Source organism: Amblyraja radiata, chromosome 27 (assembly GCF_010909765.2).
Source record: "Amblyraja radiata isolate CabotCenter1 chromosome 27, sAmbRad1.1.pri, whole genome shotgun sequence".
NCBI classification, from domain to species: domain Eukaryota; kingdom Metazoa; phylum Chordata; class Chondrichthyes; order Rajiformes; family Rajidae; genus Amblyraja; species Amblyraja radiata.
In genome coordinates, this window is record NC_045982.1 from 8,277,203 (window position 1) to 8,295,145 (window position 17,943).

Here is a 17,943-nt window from a genome sequence, read left to right on the forward strand (position 1 = left end):
AACTGCAGCAGCTTCACAAAGACCTTCACTGGCAGCAATGCCATTGGGACATCCCGAGGCTGTATAAACAAATGAGAGTCCTTCCTTTCAAGTGACACTAATTCCGCAGACTGTGACTGACTTTCAAGTTTAATACTGTGTGTAGAGTCAGTGAAGAAGCCACTCATCTCCAATCTGGGATCAGGCATCAAATCCCTTCATTCTCCACCTTGTCTTCACTAACAACAAGCAAACAAATCAAAGCAGAGACCAGTCCTTGAAGACAATTATCCTCCAAGTTTAAAAGCATAAAAACATATCCAACCTTAATTTCTTGTTTGAATTCACATTTAATTAAATTGTAAGAAGGATTTACAATTATATATAGGACGTCATACTTCACAATCCTGTCCCAGTTAGTGAAATGGGAGAACCTTGCTCCCACTGCATTGGGACATATGAACTAGGAGCTGGAGTAGACCATGTGGCCCTTGGAGCCCACACCACCATCATGGCTGTTCCACCTTTGCGCCATTTTCCTCCACTATCATCATATCCCTTAATTCTCTTAATATTGAAGAAAGGATGCACTTTCCATCGAGGACATACATTAAAGGTTCCTGTATCCTGCAATCTATTGCTGTGTTGAACACACAAGTTTCCACAGGTCTCTAGTGTGGAGAATTCCAAGGATTCGTCTTTCTCAACAGAGAAATATCTCCTTGTCTCTGTCCTTACTCTGAAACTGTGACGGTGGATAAAAATGCTGGAGAAACGCAGCGGGTGAGGCAGCATCTATGGAGCGAAGGAAATAGGCAACGTTTCGGGTCGAAACCCTTCTTCTGAAACTGTGACTCTTGGTTCTAGATCTCTCAGCCAGAGAAAACATCCTCCCGCCATCCAGCCCTGTTGTGAATTTTGACACTTTCGATCAGATCACCTCTCATGCTTCCGAATCCGAAAAAGCCCATTTTCTCTCCTTCTTCAAAAGTGCGCTCTCTCTCTCTCTCTCTCTTCAAATAGTAAAAGCCACCATATCTGGAACCAATCCAACAAACGGTCAGGCAATCGATGGTTGGTGCAGCCAGATCAGCCATGATTGAATGGCAGAGTGGTCTCGATGGGGCTATGACCTCGGGTCAAATGTCTCCTATGAACTTCTGACAGTGGGCCAAAGTGCCTGTTTCATAGATGTACCACTCTAAGTGAACCTTCACTGCACTCTCTCTATGGCAAGTGCATCCTCTCTTAGGTAAGAAAATCAATATTGTGTACAACACTCCAGGTGTACCCTCAACAAGGGCTGAACCAATAGTAATTAGGCGTCCATGGGCGATGGTCCAATCTTATTATAATAGCTAACTCACTATTTGCCTTCCAAATCATTTGTTCCCCTGCATTTTCACATTGAATGAATTTTGTACATGCACACCCAGACCCCTTTGAGCATCTAAAGCACCCATCAACTTCAGAAAAACTCTTCCTTCAGACGTATACAATTACCCATACTTAAGGCCAGAATATTGGTTTCAGACTGGGCTGTTCACCTCTTGTACATTGATAGCAATCATTACTTCCAGAGTTTACCTAGCTACACGATCTTTTGTTAATCCTCCCTCATTAACATGATCAATTCTAAAGTAATCTATTTCAGGTATGTTCTATTACACATTGGGTTAAGAAGCAATCCTTTTGGATCTACAAATTCCTCATCCATAGAAGTCTTGCCAGTGGATCAATCTGCTCTGGGAGACGTGGCAGTCGCTGGTTTGTTTATCCTGCCAGTGGATCTGGAAGGTTTTGGTGCAACAGTGGTACCTCCCAATGCTTCCAAGTGTCTATCTAGGTCAAGGGTTCCCAGCCTATGCTTCCAAGTGTCTATCTAGGTCAAGGGTTCCCAGTCTGGGGTACATTTACCCCCAGGGAGTACATTTCACCTACCCAGGGGGTAAATTTGTTGATTCTGGATTTATACATATTTTCTCTCATTGACTGACTGTGTTTGGTTCTGGTATCTGTTCATCATTAGTTGTTCATAAATAAGTGAAATAACATTGTTATGTGCTATTAAGGTTGCCAGGGGTAAACAGGGCAAAAAAGGTTAGGAACCCCTGGTCTTTAAGGCCAAAGTCAGACACTATACTGTTAATGCAATGAAACCCCAGTGAAGGGAGGTGCCCACCTTATGACCCTAAAGATATACTTGCAACTACACGATCAGTTTAAAAAAAAGTGCTTGTTAACATATAGGTAGCTGATTATTGTGTATGGAGTCAGTTATTGTCCTTAGAGTAACTTTGTATAATAAGTTAGAAACATGAATAAAATAGGTGCCGTGGCAGGCCATTCGGCCCTTTGAGCCGGCACTACCATTCAATATGATCGTGGCTGATCATCCAGAATCAGCACCCTGTTCCTGCTTTCTCCCCATATCCCTTGATTCTGTTAGCCCCAAGAGCTGTTTCTAACTCTCTCTTGAAGACGTCGTAGATAGTACTTTGGCTTTGGACTTGGTTTTCTGGGTTGAGCGCTTATCCTGGTGTTACAGTACAAGTATTTTTGTGTTTTAATTGTGATTTAGAACTTGAAACTTGAAGGGAATAAGTGGCATCAGAAATTTGGCGATTCCTATGTACTTCCTCAGTGAAGTCTAATATACATAATATTCTTGCATTAATATTCATGGTGCTGTAGTCGTTATTCATGACTGCACTCATGTATAGTATGACTTTACTGAAATGATGATAAACAAGGAATTCCATTGTATCTTGGTACATATGATGATAAAGTGCCATTGAACCATTGTTGGCGAAGGTCATGCTTGCATCCCACCATGTAGCAGACAAGATGGAGATGAATGTCTGCATGTATTAATTGGAAAAGAATTGTTCACATTGACAGAGATTAGGTTTTTTGCGAGGTCGATGTGGCTGCTTGCAGTATTTTTGGAGCAGATGTGCAGTAAAGCGCAGGTCTCTTCAGACACTATATGGCTGGAGTCAGAACCCACATCGCAATTTGAGGAGCTCTTCAGTCAATCAGTAAGCAGTTGAAAAGGACCCTGCTGGTAAGGACGGGAATAGGCAGAGGAAAAAAAGTGCAGCGCTCTGCATGCAACCTAATCACACTCATGCAGTCAGCCTCCATTCAGACTTCACACGAAGGAACCAGTTGCATGCTCTGTTAAAGGCCCCACGCCTTTAAGTCAAAGGGGGAGACCCGGAAACGATATGGTCACCTTCTCCTTCCACAAGAGCGTCCCATTGATTAAAATCCTTTGGTAGATCTAAAAATTAAAATCAGAAAGTGGTCAATAATTTTACCAATGTAATTTCTAACTGTTTCTCTCGCTTTGTCAGGCTTAGTCGGAAGCAAGGTGAATGACGAAGATAGACACAAAAAGCTGGGGTAAATCAGCGGGTCAGACGGCATCTCTGGAGAAGAGGAATAGGTGACGTTTCAGGTCGAGGCCCTTCTTCAGACACCCTGCTCATGGTGACATCCACTTCCAGCACTGACCTCTAGATGTCACTGATCACCAAGCTGAGCGAGGACATTTCTTAAATAAACTCAGAGTCTCAGAACACAGGCGTTGCTGATGAAGCCAGGATGTTTTGCCTTTCCCGATTCTCAGTGGTGTAAGTTCACTCATGCTGCTGCGAAACTGCGAGGATTTTGAAGCAGTGGCAACTAGGAGCGGCACGGTGGCGCAGCGGTAGAGTTGCTGCCTTACGGTGCCAGAGACCCAGGTTCGATCCCGACTATGGGCGCTGTCTGTACGGAGTTTGTACGTTTTCAGCGTGACCCTGTGGGTTTTCCCCAGGTGCTTCGGTTTCCTCCCACACCCCAAAGACGTACAGGTTTGTAGGTTAATTGGCTTGGTATAATTGTAAATTGTCCATAGTGTGTGTAGGATACAGTTAGTGTGCAGGGATCACTGGTCGGTGCGGACTTGCGGGGCTAAAACTTCCAAATCTGCAAGCTCTTTCACTAAAAGAGGAAACGAGCAGTGGGTGCAAGGTAACGCCTCTACCACAAGCCCCCTTCCGATCCACATGTCATTCTGTCCAGGAAATATACCACCCATCCTTAATCATCACTGGACCCGCAACTGGGACTCCAACCCAGCATTTTTTACGTTTAGTCTGGTTTAGAGACACAGTGCGGAAACAGGCCCTTCGGCCCACCGAGTCCATGCCGACCAGTGAACCCCACACACTAGCACCATCCTACACACACTAGGGACAATTTACACATACGCCAACCCAATAAACCTACATACCTGTAAGTCTTGAGTGTGGGAGAAAACAAAAGATCTCGGAGAAAACGCACGCAGGTCACGGGGAGAACGAACAAACTCCGTACAGACAGGCACCCCTAGTCGGGATCGAACCCGGGTCTTTCTGGCGCTGCAAGGCAGCAACTCTACCGCTGCGCCACCGTGCCTGCCGTCCCAGGCATCTTCACTGTCGAGACTGCAGGCGGCTCTTGGAGATGGCTACAACTATTCCCAAGGGCATTGGAGAATGGGCAGCAAATGAAGGCTTCATCAACAACGATGGCGCCCAATACCCACCAGCAAAACCCTTTCCCCACAAATGAATAAACAACACGACAACAGCAGAGCAGTGAGGCAATCGGGAGAGTTTGTTCTCGCTCGCGTGTTATCACGGTCTGAAAAGCTCAGCCTGAAGAGGCAGAATCAACCGTGTCTTTCAAAGGGGAATAAAACTGGGAAGATCTGGGAAAATAAGCGGGGAACGCTTTGACAGCTCTTTTAAAAGCCAGGCGCATACATGATGGGTTTAATGTAGCTCATGATACTGTCGGACCTTACCTAGGTGTCTTTGCAGGAAGGCCAATGTTGCTTTCTGGATGATTTCAAGACCCTCCTGAGGATCGATGGTTCCCTTGGTCTCAAATGCCAAGCTGAGCAAATTTCCAGTCAGCAACGTGAAGTCCGTCATGCTCTGATGTACTGACCCCCTGAAAACAAGTACCAATGGAGCAATTACCGTGAGTATAAGCACCTCCGTCAACAGTACAATGGTCCAGACGCCTAGAAGTCCACGTTCTCCTTGACAAATGCCAACTCCAAACCATTACTATCAGCCATCTCTCTACAAGTGCATTTAATTGTCTTATCACCAAACGCTACTGCTTATCTCAATGGATATAAATTGCTGTTGTGTTTATTCACAGAACAGTCACAGCATGAGCATCTGAATCATCTCTCGAGGTAGTAGATGGTATTTACATTATTGCAGGTCTGAGCCACACGATTGGCAGCCCCGCCAACAGTCTGTCTGGTTTTTCTTCTTTAAAAAATGTTTTAGTGCGTTTTACAAGCTGACATCCCCCCGATGCGGGAGCTGATCGCCCCGATGCGGAGGGCCCAAACGCTGCCGGCTACGGGGGGTCAAGATCGCCCCGTCAATGAAGCACTAGAGGCCCCCAACCGCGGGAGAACAAAGAAGGGAAGAGACCTGAACTTTTTCTTTTGCTTTCCATCACAGTGAGGAATGTGGAGGAGTCACTGTGGTGGATGTTTATGTTAATATGTATTTTGAGTGTTCCGTTGCTTTTTATTTGTATGACTGACTTGGCAAATGAAATTCCTCATATGTTGCAAAGCATACTTGGCTAATAAAGTATTAGTGTGATTGATTGCGATTGTGATTGAATTAAATCCTTATCCTCAATCCTATCATACTTTGTGCAGGCGTTTCTCCTCTTCTGACTGGTCTGCTCCCTTCCTAGTGGAACCCTTCCTTGTGGTGCAGAACTCGCCCAAATTGATCATCTCCATAATGCTTAACATTAACCCAAGCGAGGAAGTCAAAGGAAAGATGACTAAAAGCTTTCTCAAAGTTATCTTGTACAGACAGTCTTACAGTCGAGGGACAGAAAAGCTTGGGAGGGGAATTCCAACTGTCCTGACCCCGAGCTCCGAAGATAGAAACATAGAAATTAGGTGCAGGAGTAGGCCATTCGGCCCTTCGAGCCTGCACCGCCATTCAATATGATCATGGCTGATCATCCAACTCAGTATCCTGTACCTGCCTTCTCTCCATACCCCCTGATCCCTTTAGCCACAAGGGCCACATCTAACTCCCTCTTAAATATAGAGCTTTCAGTGAATGAAAATCTCAGGTACACAGGAGGCCAGAATTGGAAAGAGTGCACTGCTTGGCAAGATGCCCGGGATAGGGAGTAGTCGGAGCAATTGGATCAATTGTAACATGAAAGCAATTTGAACTGACTATAATTTGTTAGGGTGGTACAGGTACCAATTTGTGAACAAAGCTGGAAGCTGATTCATTGTCCTCTTTTGTGGTAAATAATGCTGCCACTGGAATGATAGTCGGAGCAAGTCGGAATATTGGAGGTTGGGACCAGCAGAGGAAGAAGAAACATTTAAAATAAAACACCTTCTGAAATCTGGAGAGCACAGAGCACTGGAGTACTTGTGAGGTATACTCATAATAATGCAGGGGATGTCAGCCAAACTGCTCTCAGGAATGAGATAATGACTAGATAATTTGATTTTCTGATGCTGATTTGAGGAATGGATATTGACCGGGAGACTTCTCGAATAGTTTATGGGTCCTCTTACACCAAGCTGGAGAGTTGGTTGATAGGACATTGATTTAATGTTTTATCCGCTAACTCAGACGTACAAGACTGCAATGTCGCCCATTAGGGAATTGACTTAGCAGCATAGATTTTTTGAGAGAATTATAGTTACGCTGGAATATTAGGAGCCGGAGAACATCATTAAGAAACGTGTGTCATTTATCCAGCCCGTGATCGATTTGAACTCCAGCTCTATTAAATTGCTCTGCATCATCAAATATAAAGCTGTTGCACGGAGTCTTGAAAATCTTCAGTTACCCTTTGAGAACCTGCAGCCTTTTGAAGAAGGGGAAGTTTCAGATTTTCATAATCTAATAATAATAATAATGGATGGGATTTATATAGCGCCTTTCTAATACTCAAGGCGCTTTACATCGCATTATTCATACACTCCTCAGTCACACTCGGTGGTGGTAAGCTACTTCTGTAGCCACAGCTGCCCTGGGGCAGACTGACGGAAGCGTGGCTGCCAATCTGCGCCTACGGCCCCTCCGACCACCACCAATCACTCACACACATTCACACACAGGCAAAGGTGGGTGAAGTGTCTTGCCCAAGGACACAACGACAGTATGCACTCCAAGCGGGATTCGAACCGGCTACCTTCCGGTTGCCAGTCGAACACTTAGCCCATTGTGCCATCTGTCGTCCCAAATAATCTGTTGGGTGACAATAGACAATAGGTGCAGGAGTAGGCCATTCGGCCCTTCAAGCCAGCACTGATTATCCACAATCATTACCCCGTTCCTGCCTTCTCCCCATATCCCCTGACTCCGCTATCTTCGAGAGCCCTATCTAGCTCTCTCTTGAAAGTATCCAGAGAACCGGCCTCCACCGCCAGGCAATGAAAACTGTTCCTCAACTTTACACGTTAGAGAGCCAACTCTAATTGTAAAAGACACAAAATGCTGGGGTAACTCGGCAGGTCAGGCAGCATCCCTGGAGAACATGCTGGTGAAAAGGAATAGGTGACATTTTGGGTCGACCCAAAACGTCACCTATTCCTTCTCTCCAGAGATGCTGCCTGACCCACTGCATTACTCCAGCATTTTGTGTCTATCTTTGGTACAGCAAAAAATCTCTACTGGAATATTTCAATAGCATGCAGCCCGGACATTTCACCTCTCTGTACTTACAATATGGTGATAATCTTGATCTTGTTGTTCCAGGACTGCAGCCGCTTCATCTTGCTAATGGTTTCTTCCGTCTGGAACTTTTCAGAGTTAATGAAAAACACAGTACCGGGATCCTTGGAATACATCTCTTCCGACAGTGGCAACATCCAGCTATCCAGAGCCACTGCACACCTGCAGGGAAGAAATGCACTTAGAAGGAGCAGGGTTGAGATGATTTGGTGAGATACTGGAGGTGGATCTATTGAGCAGAATGTCCAGTTATACACAAGGCAGTCTAACTGCAAGTTTAGTTCAGTTAAGGTTAGAGATACAGCATGGAAACGGGCCCTTTGGCCCACAGTGTCCGCACCGACCAGCAATCCCCGCACACTAACGCTGTCCTAGTTCAAATTCAAGTGAGTTTATTGTCATGTGTCCCTGTATAGGACAATGAAATTCTTGCTTTGCTTCAGCACACAGAACATAGTAGGCATTTACTACAGAGCAGATCAGTGTGTCCATATACCATAATATAAATATATACACACACATGGATAAATAAACTGATAAAGTGCAAATAACAGATAATGGGTTATTAATAATCAGAGTTTCGTCCGAGCCAGGTTTAATAGCCTGATGGCTGTGGGGAAGTAGCTATTCCTGAACCTGGTTGTTGCAGTCTTCAGGCTCCTGCACCTTCTACCTGAAGGTAGCAGGGAGATGAGTGTGTGGCCAGGATGGTGTGGGTCTTTGATGATACTGCCAGCCTTTTTGAGGCAGCGACTGCGATAAATCCCCTCGATGGAAGGAAGGTCAGAGCCGATGATGGACTGGGCAGTGTTTACTACTGTTTGTAGTCTTTTCTGTTGTAGTCTTTTCCTCTCCAGGGCGCTCAAATTGCCGAACCAAGCCACGATGCAACCGGTCAGCATGCTCTCTCCTACACACACTAGGGCCAATTTACAATTATACCAAGCAAATTAACCTGAAAACTGTAACATCCATATATATATGTTGTGAGTATGTGTATATATTCACAATTAGCTTTTCTGTTCTCTTTCTCATTTGTCATTTGGAATGCTATTTATTGTCATTCAAACCTAGGTTTGAACGAAATTACATTTACTACAGTTTTTTACATTACAAAAAAAACCAAGACCACACTTAACACAGTTTACATAAACATCCATAACCGTGAGTCTCCAACACCCCCTCACTGTGATGGAAGGCAAAGTCTTATCTATTCCCTTTGTTCTTCTACCGCGGTCCAACTGCAGCATCGAGGCGAACTGGGACTAAAGCCCCCCCCGCTTGGTAGGATGGTAAGTCCTGTGGCCATTTAGCTACACGCCGGGTGATGTTAGGCCCCAGCTCCGTGTCCTTTAAACCCCGCGGGTCAAGCAGGCCAACCAGCGGTCCAGCAGTCCAACTGCAGCGTCTAGGCGAACTGGGGATCCGATGTTAGAGCCCCCGATGACGATGGTAAGTCCCCGTGGCCACTAACCCGCACCGGGCGATGTTAGACCACGCTCCGTGTCCTTTCAACCCCGCTATTCCAGCGGGAGAAGCTGCCGTTGCGGGAGCTCCGAAAAGCCGTCTTCCACCAGGGACCTGCGAGCTCCCGATGTTCCCGTCCACCGGGTCTGCAGCCGGAGCTTCCGAAGCTCCAAAGTCGGGTCGCAGCCGCGCGCCACCACAGCTCTCCCCGCTCTGAAGTCGGCCAGGTCCGCGATGTCAGGTCCGCAGGCTCCGTGACTGGAGCCCTCAGGTTGGTCCCGGACGGAGGCCGCCGCCGGCTCCTCGATGTTAGGCCCACCGACACCGGAGACCCGACAGGGAAAAAGTCGGGTCCCCATACAGGGAAGAGATTAAACGCTTTCCCCCACATCCACCCCCCACATATACACAGCTAAAAAATAATAAAATTTAAGCTCAAAACATACATTTAACAAGACAAAAATAAAAAAAAAGAAGAACGACTGTAGTCGAGCCGCTGCCACCAACCAATGTCATATTATGTTTACATATTCTGTTGTGCTGCAGCAAGTAAGAATTTCATTGTTCTATCTGGGACATATGACAATAAAACACTCTTGACTCTTAAAACCTGTACGTCTTTCGCCTGAATAGGGTGGATGGGGAGAGGATGTTTCCACCAGTGGGAGAGTCTAGGACAAGGGTCCATAGCTTCAGAATAAAAGGACAGACCTTTAGTAAGGAGATGAGGAGGAATTTCTGTAGTTAGAGGGTGGTGAATCGGTGGAATTCATTGCCACAGAAGGCAGTGGAGGCCGTCAATGGATATTAAGGTGGAGATTGATAGGTTCTTGATTAGTAAAAGTGTCAGGGATTATAGGGAGAAGGCAGGAGAATGGGGCTGAGAGGAAAGATAGATCAGCCATGATTGCACGACAGAGTAGACTTGATGGGCCGAATGGCTTGACTCCGTTCCCGTGACTTATGAACCGATGAATTAAACACTCCTAGCAGAAACCAAAGCTCCCTACATACCGGAAACGTGGATCCTCGGCAACAACTTGGACTGAAGTGGAACCTCCAAAGGAATGGCCCATCATTGCAACCCTCTGTAGATCTATACAGTCCTGCAGTAACACAAAACAGCACCTCAAATTCTCAGTAATACAACTCCATCTGTTGCAGTGAGTGAAGGACACCGATGCAGTCCCCAATCATTCCCTACTGGAAGAGCTCAAATCAGCCACGAGATGGAACTGCGGTTGAATGTATTGCAATGGTTACCATGGTCCTTATTATGGGAACACATGTTAAAATGAAAATGGGCCCACAATATTCATCAATCTAAATCTCTGCCATTGTCTAGATCTTGTTGCAAAACATCATACAACGTATTACAGTGCTGAAGTCGCAAGCAGATTCAAAGAAGGAACCCGACATGAAACATCACCTATCCATGTTCACCAGCTCACAACCCAGCGGTATATTGATGTATCTAACCTTAAGTAACCCTTGCATCCCCTCCCTCTCCCACTCAAATCGTTGTACTAGATCTAAAGTCGTCTTGTTGAATCTCATTGTTTGCAACTCGTTTTCACCTAGCCTAGCCCACAATTAAAAATGATTCTGTTTACTTTATCTTCCTTACTTTGTTTGCATATCTTTAATTAATTTGTTCTATATCTCTCTCCAGATCACCGTTTATATCTCTCGTTTCCCTTTCCCCCGACTCTAAGTCTGAAGAAAGGTCTCGACCCAAAACGTCACCTATTCCTTTTCTCCAGAGATGCTGCCTGACCCACTGAGTTACTCCAGCTTTTTGTGTCTATTCTCCAGGGATGCTGCCTGACCCGCTGAGTTACTCCAGCACTTTATATCCACTCAAAGTCCCAGCAGCCTAACACCTTCCTCCCAATTTAAAAGCTCTTAATTGACTGCACCCCCAAGTTTCAACTGAACCAACTCTCAGTTCTAACGGGCCACACTCTAACTTCTGGGTAAGGAGGTTGTGGGTCCAACGTCCACCTTGGCGATGAGAGAGACTTGCACAGTCCAAGATGTTGGATGAAAAGTTAAGATAAGGTCCCCTATGCGTCTCTGGAAGTCACAAGTTAGTCCATGGCACTTTTTCAAAGGAAGGCAATGTTCTGCATGTCAAGGGATGATAACTAGATTTTCTCTTGTTGGATATCACCATTTCCCAGCATTGGTGTGGCGTGAAAGCCACTTGACATTCTTTGTGTGAGGAATGATTCCAACCAGGGAAGGAGTTTACTCCAGACTCCCATTGACTCCAGTTTAAATACTAGTTTACAATATTAGTTTTCTAGAGAAACAGCGCGGAACCAGGCCCTTCGGAACACCGAGTCCACACGGACCAGCGATCCCTGCACATTAACACTATCCTACACACACTCGGGATGATTTTACATTTATACCAAGCCAATCAACCACCTAACCTGTACATCTTTGGAGAGCTGGAGGAAACCGAAGATCTCAGAGAAAACCCATGCGGTCACGCGGAGAACGTACAAACTCCCTACAGACAAGCACCCGTAGCCGGGATCGAACCCGGGTCTCTGGCTCCGTAAGCGCAGGAAGGCAGCAACCCTACTGCTGCGCCACCCTTATTAATCAATATTATTAATTAATTATTATTGTATTATTACTTAAAGAAACAATTTAATTTGTCGTAATTTCTGCATCCACAGTCATTTTTCCTCCATTACACAACAATCGCACACTTCACATAAATGTTTGTACTGGGACAGCGTTGCCAATGTTGTGTCTAGATGTGGCGCACACACCTCTTGACGTACCCACCTTCAGAACGGAGGGGCACAAGTTACCGACAAAGGCGTTGTTGACGGACTTCCCCTGGTTGATATCGGTAAGAAGGTTCAAGACCTGGCTACATTCCTGCACTCGCTGTCGCAGCTGTGAGAGGGAGGGAGCAAAAACAACAAGGGTTAATTGATTTTGATATAGAGCTTTAATATTTTACTAACAGCGAGTGCTTAGAAACTGCAGATTTGGGTATCTGGCTGCATTGATCAATAAAAGCTTGTGTGTTGGTATAAAAGGCAAGGAAGGATCTCAGTGAATATCAATGGAGGTGTAATGGACCAGGCATTTAACTTAGCCTTCAGCTGTACAGTTCCTTGTTCCGCGGCTATACGGAGATGAGAATTGAGCATTGCACATCCACAAGGATAAAATGCCGTTTGTAGGAAATTATACCTCCTTTGAAAATTATTGATCAATTGCTCAGAGGATGAAAGGAATGGGATTCAATAGTGGCTTTCCATTCTGAACGATTGCCGATCTGAAGAAGGGCCCCGACCCGAAACGTCACCTATCCATGTTCTCCAGAGATGCTGCCTGACCCGCTGAGTTATTCCAGCATTTTGTGTCACAGAGCGATACAGTGTGGTAATAGGCACTTCGGCCCAACTTCCCCACACCGACTAACATGTCCCAACTACACTAGTCCCAATTGCCTGTTTTTCCACCCTTATCCCTCCAAACCTATCCTACCCATGTAATTGTCGAAATGTGATAATAACGGCCTCAACTACCTTCTCCAGCAGATTGTTACATACACCCATCACCCTTTGTGTAAAAAAAAAAAGTTACCCCTTTAAATCTTCTATTAAATCCCCCCCCCCCCCCCCCCCCCCCCCCCCCCCCCCCCCCCCCCCCCCCCCCCCCCCCCCCCCCTCCCTCCCCCCTCACCTTAAACCTATGTCCTCAGGTTCTTAATTCTCCTACTCTGGGCAAGAGACTCTGTGCGTTTACCCAATCTATTCCTCTCATGATTTTGCCCATCTTTGTAAGATCACCCGCCGCCCTCATCTTCCTGCGTACCAAGGAATAGTCCTAGCCTGCCTAACCTCTCCCTATAGCTCAGGCCCTCGAGTCCTGGCAACATCCTCGTAAATCTTGACCGCCGGTCTGCGGCCTACAACAACTTAAAGCCGCGGTCTCCGGTGAGGAAGAGCCGATCCTGGACTGACTCTGGACTCTGGTCCTGACCACGGGGGGGGGGGGGAAATGGAGGAGGACTGGCCAAATTTTGTGCCTTCCACCACAGTGATGAATGCTGTGGTGGATGTTTGTGTTACAGTTTTATTGTGGTTGTGTGTTCTTTATTATTGTATCGCTGCAGCCAACCCAAATTTTCACCAGCCTGGCTGTGTAGCAATAAATTATATTTAATCTAATCTAATCTAAAATCTCATCTGCACCCTTTTCAGCTTGACAACATCTTTCCTGTAACATGGTGCCCGAAACCGAACGAAATACTCGAAATGTGCCCTCAGCAACATCTTATATAATTGCAACATGACCTCCCAACCTCTATACCCAAAACTCTGACTGATGAAGACCAATGTGTCAAAATACTTTCTGAGTTGACCACCCTTTCTAAATGTGACACAACTTAAGGAAAAGCGTCCTTTTTCATTGCAGATCTACTCTGGGTTTCATTGCTCTGCTGCAATATTGGAGTCAGCCACCAGGTGTCAGGGTTGCAGAATGTTCAATAGATTCCACCTTAGTTCAGTTTAGAGATACAACGCCGAAACAGGCCCTTCGGCCCACTGAGTCCGAGCCGTCTACTATCGCCGCGCACTAATGCTATCGTACACACACTAGGGACAATTTACAATTATACCAAACCAATTAACCTAGCCCTTGCTGTATCCTCCCCTTCTCAGCCCTCTGGCTCCTCCTCTTCCTATCTCCTTTCTTCACCCCGCCCCCCCCCCCCCCACCCTACATCAGTCTGAAGGAGGGTTTCGGCCGGAAACGTTGCCTATTTCCTTCGCTCCATAGATGCTGCCGCACCCGCTGAGTTTCTCCAGCACTTTTGGCCAACCTACAAACATCTACGTCTTTGGAGTGTGGGAGCAAACCCAAGTTCTTGGAGAAAATCCATGGGGTCACGGGGAGAACGTACAAACTCCATACAGACAGCACCCGTAGTCAGGATCGAACCTGGGTCTCTGGTTCTGGAAGGCAGCAACTCTACTGCTGGCGTCCTTGTTAACCATTGGGTCACAGTGTGCTTCGTCAGTGAGTAGAATACCCAAGCTTACAGTCTCCGATCCCAGATGCACTACTTGTGACAATAAACTAAACTGAACGGACATTGAACTGAACCGTTTGAAACCATTCACTTGAATGGTGTAAATGCCAAAAGGCTTAAATTCTGATGCTTGGTCGCATGAACAAGTTCATATTCTCTTTTATATACAACGTCAAGCATTGAGTGGATAGAACATTTTCAAATGTTCAAATGATTTGTTAGGTTAGATACAACAAAACTATTTACACTGGTGAAGAAAAAAAAAGTGTAAGAGGGAATGTCTGGATTGCGTGGATGTGGAGAGGATGTGTCCACTAGTGGGAGAGGTCATAATCTCAGAATTAAAGGACGTTCCTTTAGGAAGGAGACGAGGAGGAATTTATTTAAGGGCCTGTCTCACTTGGGCGTCATTTGAGGGTCATTTACGTGACATCATTTACGCGTCACGACGCACGACGCGTGGTGCGTGGTGACGTGGCAGTGACGCGCGGCGCCCCAGGATTTTGGGATTCACCTGCATGACGCGCAAATGATGCCCAAGTGGGATAGGCCCTTAAGCCTGTCAGAGGGTGGTGAATCCGTGAACTAATTGGCACAGGTAGCTGTGTGTGGAGGCCAGGTCTATGGATATTTAAGGCAGTGATAGAAAGATTCTTGACTTGTTCAGGTGTCAGGGGTTACGGGGAAAAGGCAGGAGAATGGGGTTAGGAGGCCGAGAGATCAGCCTTGATTGAGTAGACTTGTTGGGCCGAATGGCCTAATTCTGCTCCGATCACGTGAACTTATAATGTTAAACATCAGACAAAGGAGACTCAAAAAAAGCCATGGCTTTTTAAACTGTTAAGGCTCTTTAATAAACAGCTACGGTTTAATAAAGAGGCAAAACATAAAATTAACATGTCATGCAGTAACTCAAACAAAACTAATTAAAGACATTTGTGTCATTGTGGGGTTACTCTATTTTTGACCTCATTAAAATTGTCATCTTTCAGTCAGTCAGACTACCGTCCAAAACATCGCTCCACTGTCTGTGAATATTTCTTTACCAGTGTTCATAATTCCATATTGGTTGAGAGAGCCTTCCTCCAGCTAAGTATTAGGGACACAAAGCCCTTCATTCTTTGTGCCTGTGCCAAATTTTGATCTCTATCCACACAACTCCATCCCTCTCACTCTTAAATCTAGCGAATCTGCTTGTTCTCAGCATGCTCCATTTGAGTTGAGTACGGAGACGGTAAGGAAGGCACGTGGTATGCTTGCTTTCATGCTGTTGGTCGGGGCATTGGGTACAAGTCAGTAAGTCACAATGATAGCACTTTGTTTAGGCTGCATTTGGACTATTGCAAGCAGTTCTAGTCGCCCATTACAGGAAGGATATGGAGGCTTTGGAAAGGGTCCAGAGGAGGATTACCAGAATGATGCCTCGTTTACGGGGTATTAGCTCCAGGGAAATTGGACAGACTTGGATTGTGTTCTCTGGGTCACCGGAGATTGCAGGGAGACCTGACAGAAGTATATCAACTTATGAGAGGTCTAGATTGGGTAGACAGTCAGAAACCTTTTTCCCCAAGATGGGAATTTGATTTTCCACAAAAATCAAATACTAGAGGGTACACACAATTGCTGGGGAAACTCAGCGGGTGCAGCAGCATCTATGGAGCGAAGGAAATAGGCGACGTTTCGGGCCGAAACCCTTCTTCAGACTGATGGGGGGTGGGGAAAGAAAGAAGGAAAAGGGGAGGAGGAGGAGGAGCCCGAGGGCGGGCGGATGGGAGGGTGGGAGGAGACAGCTGGAGGGTTAAGGAAGGGGAGGAGACAGCACGGGCTAGCCAAATTGGGAGAATTCAATGTTGATGCCATAAGGACGCAAGGACCCCAGACGGAATATGAGGTGCTGTTCCCCCAAATACTAGAGGGCATAGTTTTAAGGTGAGAGGGACAAAGTTTAAAAGAGATGTGCAGGGCAAGTTTTATTTTACACAGAGGGTAGTGATGGTATCATGTTTGGCGCAGAGATTGTGGGCGGAAGGGCTCGTTCTTGTTCTGCTCTACGTTCTAGACCACAAATGCCGCATCCAAAGCAAGACTTCCACCTCAATTACATCATCCAACTTCTCTCACCTCAGCACATCTGCTGCCTAAACCTTCATCCTTGCCTCCGATACTTCTAGATAAAATATACGTTTATGTTTTGCTGTCCCAGCATATTCCTGCCCGACAACGTTCCTGCTCCCTTCCTAACTTCAATACAAAACTCCACCGTCGATGTACCCATTCACATTAAAAGACTCAAAGAGCTGGAGTAACTCAGTGGGTTGGACAGCATCTCTGGAGGACCTAACCTGGCGATATTTCGGGTTGGGACTCGGTCAACCTCAGACCTGAAATGTCGCCTTTTCACTGCGTCTAGAGATGCTGCCAAACCCCACTATATTACTCCAGTACTTTGTGTCTTTTAAAAAAAAACGAAACCGCACCTGCAGTTCCTTGTGCCTCCGTTCATTTTGAAGAGGAACAGGGTCTGCCCCGGAGACGCTGTGGTCAAAATCACTGTTCACAGACAGCTTGTTCTTTGTGGGAGCTTGCTGCACTCTTGATAAGGTGTGGTACTTTCAACGTAACCTAACCACGGTGGGAAAAAAATAATTCACTGGCTGAAAACCGTTTTAGTATATTGTTCACAATAACCCCTGTTAAGACAGATAGCAGAGACCCCACCATTCTACCAACAACTAGGGAGCAGTCCTGAGCTACTATCTACCTCATTGGAGACCCTCAGACTATCTTTGATCAGACTTTACCTTGCACTAAACGTTATTCCCTTTATCATATATCTGTACACTGTGGATGGCTCGATTGTAATCATGCACTGTCTTTCCGCTGACTAGTTAGCACGCAACAAAAACTTTCATTCTACCTCAGCACATGTGACGATAAACTAAGCATCATTCAAAGAGAAATCTACTGCACCACTCTAGGCAGGTACCACTTTGAGTTCCCAAAGTCTAATTTCCACCTAAACAGACACCGATGGAGTTGTCACAAATGGCCGAGTTGACAAAATGTCCGAGTCCACAAGTTCACAGATATGACCAATGATTAAAACTGATCCTACGCCAGTTTAAAAAAACAAGCAGGGAGAGGTAGATCAGCACAGCAACAAGGCAGCACGGTGGCACAGCTGGTAGAGACAATGCCTCACAGCATCAGAGACCCGGGTTCAATCCTGCCCCGACCTTGGGTTCTGCCTGTGTGGAGTTTGCACGTTCTCCCTGAAGGTTTCTTCCAGGTGCTCTGGTTTCCTCCCACACATCCAAGACGTGGGTCTGTAGGTTCATTGGCATTTGTAAAATCACCCCCACAATGTGTGGGCATTGGGGTAACATAGAATGGGTGATCGATGGTTGGCATGAACCTGGTAGGCCGAAGGCCTGATTCCATGCTGTAACTCTAAACTGAACTAAAGGTCCTTCAGCACACAACAACTGTGCTGAATATGATGCCAAGTAAAACTAATCCCCTCTGCTTGCATACCCCTGAAAACCCTTTCATGCAACCTCCATTCCCTTCATATCCACGTGCCTATCTAAAATCCCATCAAAATCACTCTCATGTTTGCCTCCATCATTACTCCACATTGCGTTCCAG

General features: G+C 46.0%; 1 protein-coding gene and 1 long non-coding RNA gene across 2 annotated transcripts in view; both read right to left on the reverse strand.

Moving 5' to 3' along the window:
- Nucleotides 1-17,943, reverse strand: part of LOC116988384 — a 321,226-nt gene that overhangs the window by 98,766 nt on the left and 204,517 nt on the right. The window lies entirely within an intron of this gene.
- LOC116988378 (platelet-activating factor acetylhydrolase 2, cytoplasmic-like) overlaps nt 310-17,943 on the reverse strand; it is a 32,149-nt gene continuing 14,515 nt past the window's right edge. Inside the window, exons 7-11 of the mRNA XM_033045038.1 lie at nt 12,030-12,143; nt 10,242-10,333; nt 7,752-7,922; nt 4,817-4,965; nt 310-3,265 (exon numbers count right to left, since the gene is read on the reverse strand). Coding sequence (XP_032900929.1) covers nt 3,180-3,265; nt 4,817-4,965; nt 7,752-7,922; nt 10,242-10,333; nt 12,030-12,143 — 612 coding nt within the window. The 3' untranslated portion in view covers nt 310-3,179. The remainder of the gene's footprint in view (nt 3,266-4,816; nt 4,966-7,751; nt 7,923-10,241; nt 10,334-12,029; nt 12,144-17,943) is intronic.